The sequence below is a fragment of the Lathamus discolor genome, chromosome 3 (genome assembly GCF_037157495.1).
Source record: "Lathamus discolor isolate bLatDis1 chromosome 3, bLatDis1.hap1, whole genome shotgun sequence".
Classification (NCBI taxonomy): Eukaryota; Metazoa; Chordata; class Aves; order Psittaciformes; family Psittacidae; genus Lathamus; species Lathamus discolor.
In genome coordinates, this window is record NC_088886.1 from 14514302 (window position 1) to 14525770 (window position 11469).

General features: G+C 37.0%; 1 protein-coding gene across 1 annotated transcript in view; it reads right to left on the reverse strand.

Moving 5' to 3' along the window:
• LOC136011611 (vitellogenin-1-like) overlaps positions 1 to 837 on the reverse strand; it is a 42190-nt gene extending 41353 nt beyond the window's left edge. Inside the window, exons 1-3 of the mRNA XM_065673663.1 lie at positions 773 to 837; positions 432 to 452; positions 56 to 207 (exon numbers count right to left, since the gene is read on the reverse strand). Coding sequence (XP_065529735.1) covers positions 56 to 207; positions 432 to 452; positions 773 to 812 — 213 coding nt within the window. The 5' untranslated portion in view covers positions 813 to 837. The remainder of the gene's footprint in view (positions 1 to 55; positions 208 to 431; positions 453 to 772) is intronic.
• Between the last annotated feature and the right edge of the window lie 10632 nt (positions 838 to 11469).

Genomic DNA, 11469 nt, shown 5'->3' on the forward strand with positions numbered 1-11469 from the left:
AAAGTAGTCAAGTATGAAGAAAATTTTACCTTTCAAATTGAATATGTTTTCTTACCCTAATAAGACAAAGTTTTGGCCCAATACCACTAATTTCCACTTTACTTTTTATTCTTATTCCAGCTCTTGCAAGTCCTTTCTCTGGAAGTCCACTGAGAAGTATGCTTTCATAATTAAACGAATAAACCTTGTTTTCACTGAAATCGGGTTCTGCAAAGAAATGGTTCCCATAAAACATCATAAAGACTGTACAAAACATATTAAAGTACCTGTATCAGAGCGTATGGAACAAAAAAGATGAATTTGTTCATTTTTGTATTGCACCTGAGCAAAATTAGCTGTTGCAAAATTATATTAAACATTGATATACTTTTCAGATTCTATTTTGAATTTCACTCATTATAATTATATTAGCTGATAGGGAAATTACTTACGGTAATTAAGATGCTGGCTCCCTGAAAGAGAAGGAAAAAAAAAAAAGAAAGAATAATGAAATGACAAAGCAAAAAAAAAAACCACAAACCAACCCCAAAATGTTAATGTACTTCAGTATGAAAGGCTATATCTCATCTTGTACGTATAGCACAACTCTTTCTACTTAACTTTACTTCTAGTTCAGCACATAGCAAAATGCCTTTTTTTCCTAAACAACAAAAAATTGTCATAACTTTTCTATGAAATGTTAAAGTTCATGTTTGTAAGTGAACCATGTTTAGATTCTGAAATTTTCCTCAATGTATTATTTTAAATTCATCAAAGCAGATAAGTTACTTACCCACCACTGTTATAACCAGGGCAAATATCAAGCCCCTCATGATGGAGATAAAGTAAAGGTGAACATGCTGGGTTCTCTTTTATAAAGGCATAGGTTATCACATGTTTCTCTTGGCATGTTAGTTTGATAAATAAGTGTATTTTAGAATGCTTACTGATCAATCAAAAATAAACATCTCTGAGGTCATGAATGCTGACAACTTCAAATCACCTCATGTTTTCTACTAACTTTCTATATGAAATAGAGATTTCCTTTTCAAAATATCTTGTTTGCTATTTTTTCCCCATTTCTCCACATTGTAGTTATAAAATTTTAAGATAAATAAAAATAGTTCCTCAATCATACCTGAAATAATTTAGCTTTCTACAATCATGTCTTCAGCCTCCTGATATTTTGCCCTTCATAAGGGTCACAGCTTTGGAACACACACCTTGCTCTGTCATATTGAAACTCTACTTTTAGAGGAGAATTTGTGATTGATTTCATAGATTTAGGATTGAGTTAGAGCTCATAGACATGCAATGAGAAACTGTCTTTTCCTGGTTAACTGCCACAGTGTCTTCGCAAGGATGTCTTGTTACACACACCTGGGAAGACAAACCTTGTCATTATGACCTTCACATTAGCTTCTGGCTAACGGTGAAAGTTTATACTAAGAAAAAGGGAGGAAAACTAATTTCTTTATGAGAAGAATCTAATAAAAAACAAGCCACATTTTCAGAAGGACCTCTGTGAGTTGGGAGTATCAGGTCCTTCTCAGTGGGTTCTCAAAAGGCTTTGGCTGCTGCCACTCTTGGGAAAATACATCTAGAATTTCATACTTATAGTAATGACATTTAGACTAGTCCCTAGCAAAACTTAAGTCAGAAGGGATTTTACACCCTAATGTTGGTTTTGCAAGTTTTTTTAATCTTTTGCAAGTGTTTAACATTTTTTGAAACTGTTTAACATTTACTTGGAGTTTAATCTTGTCTTTTGGTCAAATAGTAAATTAAATACCACTTAAAAAAATCCACCTGGGTATGAGGGTTACTAAGGGGGCACGAAGGAGAGCTCAGGAATGTATATATGGTATTTGCTTGCAGCTGTGAAAAGCACAATATACTTGCAAGTAATGCACATAGTCAGGCAGCTAGACTTTATCCTCCAGGAGGAGAACAAGGTTTTCTTGTCTGTTGCTATTCATCAGGGAGGAGAAGGATGAAAACTCAGCACGGGTCCTGAGGTCTCCACTATCAGGCCTGAGAATATATTTACTGCAGGCTTCATCAAGCAGTCCCTTTACACGATTACTTCATTTACTTGGAGTGATGCCACCTGACTGAGGAATAATGAAGTTTATTACTGTGGTGCCAGTGCACCTGAGCTGAAGTCAGGGAGGCAGTTGTGTGGTCCCTCTGCTCTGTTGCTGCTCCCCACAGCTGCCTGGGCTGGAAAAACAGGGAAAGTCAGAAGGTAAATGAGGGCTGTCTTGTTTGGATATCTTTGCTACTGATGCCTCCTGAAATCTGGAGAATTTTAATATTGCAGCTTTTTCTCATAAAAAGAAAGATATGGAATCGGATGAGTAGTCAGGCTTTCCTTGAAATTACATGTGTGTCTAGTAAAATATAGAAAAATATATGATAGACATATGAACCATTAGAAGAGATTAATAATTGGGTTGTTGGTTCAGTGTATGTTCAGATGGTAAAAAATTAAGTGCACATGGATTTTCCCCGATGTTTTCTTCCAGGGTGTTAACTTGTGTGAGATATGATAAGATGCGCCAAGATTGCAGACCCTGTGAAATTCAGCGGCATGCCTTTTCTGGCATGTATGCACTGTCAAATGTAGTTAGAAATTCCCTACAGTCACGGCTTTTTTTTTCAGCAAGAATGAAAGTAAATGCACAGCAGCAGTGTAATACTGTAAGTGGCAACATGCAAAACATTCCTTCTTCTGTCATCCTGCTTTTTATGACACTGCTCATCAGTGCCACAGCTTGACCTCTGCAGTGATATTGTGTTATTGTGTTCAACCAGCCACACCTCCACAGGACAGAATGTATAAGAAAATATATATATTATATGCAGAACTGTACAAGCAAGACTATTCATTTAAGCATTATTATTAACAACATATGGAAATAATGTCTAAGGGACATATTAAAATGGAGCTGTAGCATTTTTCAAGTTTAATAAAAGGCTTTATAATTAAGTCATAACATAAATAATTTTGTTCTAACTGGGTAATGAAAATACTGCATTTCTTTTTTTTTAATGGGGAGCAAGGAGTCTAAGCTCACAATCAGCATGCAGATACCTGATTGCTAGACACTTAGTTAAAATAATTAAGACTGTGTACATTGCTGTGCTTTCTTCATCTGCAGCATGTCTTTTTTTTAATAGCTCCTCTCCACCCAGGCTTGTTTTCTTGGGGATGAGAAAAAAGTGATCTCAGAATTGGTGGGCCCATTATTACTTTAAAGGGACAGCATAATAAATTCAGTAAGTGGAGAGAAGACACAGCTAGAATCTGAGGGTCACAGAACTGGGCTCTAATACTTTCACCAAGGCAGACATGTCTTTCCAGCTAGCTCTGAGGGAATGTGCAATCTATCACTTTAAGGAAATGGATAAAAGGAGGAAAAGTGAGAGCCACACTTTTCAAAGCCAGTACAATTTTTCTTAAACATTCAACATGTCATGTTAGTGAGCAAGAAAATACATGACAAATAAATAAAGCACAATTAAATAGGCCCTCCACAAACAACTTCCAAGTGCCTAATTTGGTTGCAAAGGAAGGAACTTTAATGTGGGCTTGGGCTTTATACACAACCTGTATATTTTCCTTTTTTTCTCTTCTTAGTCATAAATAATAAAGAAAAATATTTTTTAAAAGGGAGCAGGCGATATCTTGGGTTTTTTTATTATTTTTTTTTAAGGAAGAAAATATATGGTGCTGAGTGTTACAGAGAACTTGATGGCTGTATAAGGAGTGCAATAAGATGAGGTAGACTGCTTTGAATTTATAGGGCACTTGCACCATAAATGAAACATGAATACAGCCTAATTAACCTGATTAGAGCTATTGCTTCTACACTGCAATTGTCTTTGCATAACACATTCTGCTTGAGTAACAGGGTCTTATTATCTCCTGTTGTACTGCTGCCGATAGCTCTGCACTCTCCTTGTTCTGTATTCACATTGCTGAATTATGGTGCGGTGATGGCATTTCCATCCTGCTAATATATAGCCTAACGACAGAGCAGGGATTAGCAAAAGAGCTGCCAAGCAACCATAGCAGGTTAAAATAGATATAATCAGTTGGCTAAGCTACGTGATTTTTAGCCTTCAGTTTTCTTCGTTTCTAAAGATGAAGAAACCTTACTTAAAAATATATATTAAAAAATAATTCATACCTGTTGCATACTTAACATTCATCCTTGAATTTTTTCCTCAAAATATTCAGCGTTTGTTATTGTAACATAGCCTCCAAGATAATGTTTGTTATTTTCTCTAGAGACTCTGGGCATTGTCTTATGAATAAGAATGTGTTCTGGGTTGGGTTAAATTGTCATATGCTGATCCTAGTACATTCACAAAGGGATTTTGTTACATTAGTTTGCTTTAAAAGGGGGGTTTTGTTTTTTTTACCTCCATTTCTTTTACTAAGAAGAAACCAACAGGCCCAATTCCCTCCTGTTATCCCAGTTTGATGCTATCACACTCCTAATGGAGTGGTAACTGTGGGAATTGGAAACAAGGTTTGCAAAATGAAAGAGGTAGGAATGCTATCTTTATTTTGTCTAGCTTTTGGTGTATGAATGGTTTGAAAGATGCTGTTGGTCTAGATTTGCAGTATAGCTGAGAATTTTGTTTTGGTAAATTTTAGTTAATATACATTGTTAAGCCAAAGCCACATCTTTGTGCATTTTGATGGAATAGTCAGTGGGACTATTCATGAGACCTAGCACGGATTTGCCTGTCATTTCCAGAGAAAAGAATGAAACTGAGAAAAAGAATAGCACAGAATTAAACTCTGACATTCTCAATCTGAAAACAGATTGTTATGGTATAGCTTAGCTATCCTAAATGTTCAAAGGGTTTTATTTTCAAATATGGAAAACACATTTTGAAGCCTAACAGTCCACTATTGTCACTATCATCATTGGCTCGTCAGCCAGCACACTGATTAAGTGGCTTCAGGATTTCCACCCCCACCCTCACCACCCCTCTGCGGTATATACTATTTCCCAAGTCATTCAGTAGGGTTAAATGTTAGACAACTTGCCATCTGAGATCTGAGTCATGTCATATTTGAGGACTGCTGTTTGCTATGTAATCCTATTGCACTAAAGATAACTTCTCCAAGTTTATCTTAACCCTAACTTAGACTTCATGGTCACAGAGTGATTAGCTGCTGTGGCATTTGCACTAACAGGAAATCAGGAGGCCCTGAAATTTAGCCTTGTCATGCCTCCACCTCGCTCACTTTGGGGATGAAATAGTGATTGCACATATAGGACAACAGAGAGCTCTGTGTACTACATTAAAAGTTCAACAAACTGAGGTACTGCTTGTAATTGCATGCTTGGTTAGATCTATCACAGCAAGTAATGTATCCAGATGGAAAAATACTTGTGTAATGTTAGTTCCAGTGTACTCTGACTGTATAAAATGTGAGCGCTGCTGCAGGGAGGTGAGGGGATTCCAGGCCATCCCATGTGCCTTAGGATGGCTGGCTGGAAGAGGGAGCATGCCAGGTTTAGCAGACTCAGCATCTACAACCCTTTTGCAGGAGTCATTGTGAGCACATAAAGAAGTTGTCATTTCAGAAAAAGACACATGATCTTATGCAACCCTGTATGAGAATGCTTTTCTGTTCTTGGAGGAACAGGGCCCAAGTCATCAAAGGAAAAATCTTAGAAGAAAATCCTCAGGTCTTTCTTTTTTCTTTACATCAGGCCAAGTGTATTGGGCAAAATTTGAGGCTTTCCTAAGAAAGGAATTGTGATTATTTTGAGATTTTGTTTTGTTTTGGGTTTTTTTTTTTGGTATTTTTTAAGGTGTGGAGTAGTGTGTGTGTATATATATATATATATAAAATGAATTCTCAAAATCACAACTTGCTTTGGTGTTCCACCCAAAATATGCAATATTCTTTACAAATGGAGGAGAAAGTACTGACTTTTTTCCCCAGAAGCCTATATCCTCAGGTATAATGATGATTATTTTTCTCTTTCATAGACCTTCACCTTAGTGACTTATTCCTTTATACCACGGAACCACTGCAAGTACATGATGGATCTGTATCATCACTTTCTAGTGTCAGAGTATCAGATAAGTTTATGGTATCAGGAGCAAGCTCAGTATAAACTTACTCTCGGCACAGAATATATGAGGTTTGTGATACCTTAGTTTTACAGTACTGGGTCACAGTGACATTAGGTCATGGGTCAGATAAGCAGTGTATTATTCCTGAGGAAGGAGCAGATAATGCTCTGCCAGTTCAAACAACAAGCATTGACTTTACCCTCAAAAAAGATAAAAAAAAAAAAAAAGCAGCAAAATCACCTACCAGTATTTAATCAAAGACTACAACTTCTAAAGATTAAAAGGTATAATCATATAAAAATAGGAACACAAATTTGTTTTTAAGTTACTGTGAAAGTCAGTTCAATAATGAATTGAGCACCATATGTTTCATTACTTGGAAAGAAAGTTGCTACATGGTTATAGCCACTACAGCATGTATTAATCATAATCTTACTTTCTGTATAAGACAATTACAGTTTAAAATATTAAATGAAGCACTGATGCTTATATCTGCTTATGAAGTACTACAGTGCTATGGTTCCATGGTGCCCATAAATATCAGAGGACAAACTAACTCTTGAATACACCTTTGGTTAGGACTATGAAGAATTAATTTCTTCCCCCTAATATGGAGACAAAAGGCAGAACAAATTTGTGTATCCAGGAGATGCAAGATCTGGATATAGATCCAGGCTTGCGATTTTCAGGTGACCGGTGTCTTACACACCTGCATTGTTTCTCATCTTGCAGAAATTTTCTTACCAATTTGACTGGAACAATTCTAGCAGACTTACAATAGAGAATGTCTTTTGCTGCAGGAAGAATTTAGCATGGCCAGAGCACTACAAGGCCATTCTCCAGAGTGGTATGTGCAGCCTTAATGTTTAGCTGCTCAAATCCTATTTTAAATGCTTTTTAGTATTAATATAGGCAAAAGTTAAATGCAGGCTCTGGCTCACTACACTCACTACCCGGCACTGAAGTTAATGGTATCTGTTCACAGAGTTTAACTGGAGCTATATCTAGCATATACTGACACTGATTTGTTCTTTGAGTAATCACTGTAACTTCAGTGCAAACACTCGAGGAATAAAATAGTTCTCAATATGAATAGGGCTTGAAAATCTGCTCTGTCATAGGTACCTCTCAGAACATTTTAAGAAGTTCTTCAAGACTTCATTTCAGAAATCATTCAGTTTCTTAATGTTCATATAGTTTTTTTTATTGTCATATAGAAATTAATTTCCTTTTGCTCATCTCTGGACAAAACACTAGGAAGATTGTTAGTTTCTTGGTGTTCAAGAGCAAATGACAGGGAAAACAACTTCTGAAACTGATTTTCAAGGAATTTTTTGCACTGGTCGACAAACAATGCTATTGACTAGAGCATTCAGAACTGAAATTGGACAGAATTATTAATTTTTTCTTTTAATTCTTTGGGGAAGGCAATGGAATGAAACCAAAGAGACTTCATGAATATTTTCTACACTTTAGTCTTTTTGGCTTTCCTTTCTCCTCTGACAATTTAGTTGCGATTCATTGACAGAATTTCTTCTAGGATAAACTGAAGTAACTCAAAGTACATAGAATTGGGTCAGTTTACCCCATTTCTGTATCTAATCCAATATTTCAAAATTTTTAACATAGGAAGATGTTGGTTGAGACTACCTTCTTATTTTTCTAGAGGCTTTCTAACAATTAGATTCCTTTGAATTGATCATTAGTGCATAAACCCTGTAACTGACTACAACAAAATACAAAGAAGCATAAATATTATCTAGTACATAATCCAAACATTCCTATTAATCTTCCCAGAATTTCTGGACACTGTTACACTTAAAATGAAGAGTTGAAGAAGTAAAAGTAAACGGGACTTTGGCATACTGTTTAAACATAGATTTAAGGTCTTTCCTACAGATAACAAAACTATTTGGATTCATACACCTGTGAGTCTTCTGAAGTGAATGTTAACTTTACCACTCCATTCTGTATTTGTGCACTTATAAATACCTGCAGTATATAACCCTATACAGTATAATAAATATATGAATTTAAACATATGTATTATTTTAACTCTTAACAAGTTATACAAACATTCTATACCACTTGCATTTTTGGTCTGGCCACCACAGGCATCTATTCTTCAACGCCAGTGCCTGTGGTTGCCATCTCACGCAGAGTTACAGGAAAACTGCCTATTAACACAGCCAAGACTTTTAACATGAGATTTTTTGTGTTTATAAACTCGAATCTCTTTCTCAGTGTAACTGTTACTCAAAACCATTACAGATCTGTCCATGTTTAGGCTCTCCAGACAGCTTCTGGGCTATCTGTAAAAGCAGTATGCTAGAACCATTGGTCTAACTGATGACAGCAATGCCATTGTTGAACTTGGGGTCAAAAGATGCTATCATTTTTAGGCAGAAGTGTTGATACTGAATAATTCAGTGTCTTTCTGGAAGGTAGCAGCCCTACAACCTTTCAGTTCTCCTCACCAACCAATCTACAAATAAATGTTGCTAGGAGAAGCTATGGAGTAGTGTAGGAACAGCTCTTCTCCCAGGCATAAAAGTAACTGCTGGTAACAACAAAGGGAAATTAAAATATGAGACATGCAGCTGTAAAAGAAAATATACTTTACATGAAAGCACATCAGCAGCTCCATCTGTAGATTTCCACTCACCCAACACATTGGGAAATGTATAGAAAAAGATAAAAGGGAGTGACAGCAGTGCATGTACCAAGACTTAGGCAATGTCTGAAGTGAGGGTAACAAATGCTCTGTCTTAATGAAGCATGGAAAAGAAACTGACCTCACAGTAGTTTGAAAAGCCAGGCCAGTCACCTGGTAAACAAAAAAAAGGAAACCCAAGCAAATAGGCTATCAGCTCAAACCCTCACTAAGCATTCACAAAATAAAACTACCATAGACTTCTAAGTTAGTGGTTAATAGGCTCTAATATTATACAACTGTCTACAGTACATGTGGAACCACAGGTATGTAAGCCAAACTTTATGCTGAAGGAGATAATTACTGAAACAGCAGGTTCAAAGTATATTGAAATGAAGACCATTAAAGGTGTTTCTAGGAACATTAGCAATGGGCTTGAAACAGTCTGCCTTTTCATCCCGAAGTTACAGCAAATGGGAGTTTGTTTCCATTTGATGGGCAAATTGCCTCTTCCCTGTAGGAAGGATGAGACCTGTAGACAAATCTTCACAATGGCCCTGGATTGAGGCAATGGAACACTGGCTGTGAGAAATAAGGCGCCAACAGCAACAACCAAAGGCAAAACAAGGCAGTGTGTTTCTTCATAAACCGTGGAAAGAATAGTCACTGCAGTGAAAGTTGGTACAAGGGGTGAGGAGAAAACTTTCAGCAAATGTATGAAAGGGCAGGTTCAGGGAAACAGCTGGGTTTTTCACAAGGGTATTCCCCAACCCTGAGAGATAAGAGGAGTGTGCTTTGCTAAAGAGCATGAGGGACACAAGAAGCCAACACAGCTTCAGATTGATCTGGAGAGAAGGAAGGGATGCCAGATTTCCCAGGGAAGGAGCTGTTTGATTTCTTGTCATAGCACTTTACCCTCACTGTCACTCATTTTGCTCTGGAGCCTCATAAGATCTTTGACCTAAACCAGATGTTTTTGTCCACCTAATGATACTTAATTGGAAACCTGTTGTTTTTACAGAGACACTGTTAAGTCTACTCAATAGCCAGATTGAAATAACATGAGGGAAAAAGGGATTTAAACTGAAACACACAGGTGACATTTTGTCCATTTTATTACCTCAGCATTAAGAAGTTTATTTTTGGTTGTCTGTCTCAGGGAACAATGATTTGGATTTGTCCTTGTAAAATAAAGAAAAGAAGATACAGATATTTTAAACAGCTTAAATAAGAATACACCAAAGCAGTACTCTGGAAACAAATGAGAATTATTTGAAGCTAAATGACAAAAAGATAGTTATATATAGGAAATTCTACTTTTCAGTTTTGAAGCCCATTTAAAATTCTTCAGATGAGAAGGCAGGCAAAAGGTGTCTACTTCACTCTCCCGTCTGAAGCCAGGAGCAAGAGCACAATGCAGAAAAAAAAGAACCAAAAGTAAACTTTTTTTTCTCTTTGATCCCTTCCTGTATCCTTCAGAACAATATAAAGAGAGCTTCAGGTATTTTCTTTTTCTTAGTCTTGCACTTCTGGAAGACCCTGAATTTCATATATTCTGTTTTCCCCAGTTGGCTTTTCTTTGTTATCTGGAAAAGTTATTCTAACTTTAATCTCTCACCATTTTCAGCCTGGATCTTACTCTGTGGCACTGTAGACACAGTGACTCTGCCCCAAACTCAAAGCCGAATGAGAAGCACAGTGCAACAATACGATCAGATGGCTCCTTGATCTTCTAAACAGCCCAAGCTGCAGTTCTCTAAAACCCTCACTACATCACTGCATGAGGACTTAAACTGCACTAACTATGAAACAGACCAAATAAAACCAAAGATGAGTACTCCTCTTAACTGTTCAGAAAATGGAAGGGAAGCTCCATTTAAACCATCCTGAAGGTGCTGCTGTCTCTTCCTGTGGTGCCCTGTGGCAGCAGGTTAGGTACTGACATTGCCTCATCTCTTCCCTCCTTTGTGCCCTCAAAGATGTAGGATGCACTGTCTTCATAAAAACTCTCACAAAACTGGCCTTTGGTGTTTACCATATCTGTTGCTAATAAACAAAGAAGCAAAAAAAAACCCCAAAACCAAAAATCAAACAAACCCCAACCCCCCCCCAAAAACCCAACCCAAACCAAAAACAACAACAAAAAAATCCCTTACCAAATCATCCCTAAAGACCAAAGCAGAGCTATTTGTATAAAATATTTTGTCTTCCCCATGCGTATGCTATGCTGATTACCATGTATGTTAATGCCTGCCATAAAGATGCTAAAAGTGAAAAAAAGCCCAGCTTCACCTCAGCATTATAGACTAAGGGATGACAAGAAAGGGAGAAACAGCAAATATGTAAGAAGATCGTCCAAGGACCTGATTCACCTGCAGTAACTTATTCTGATGTCAGTAATTCATATGCTGTGGCTGGTGGAAGGTGCTCCAAGCAGGATCTAAGTGGAGACAAAAGAATGCTGACTTATGAGCTTCTCTCATACAAATAAATGTTACTGTTTTCTTGCAAAGTACTAAAGATAACAATACCTGGAGTATACCTGCTTAAAAGAGTTTAGCAGGATACCTTTTCTCTTCACATTTCTATTTCTGATTCTGTTTCATTAGGTAAGAACTCTGCAGCAACCATCATTAACCTCATTAACAGCCTCTGACAACTGCTTTCTTTCTAGCCTTGCTTCCCCCAGATTCTCATGATGAAGAAAGGCACAGCTCACAGTTTCT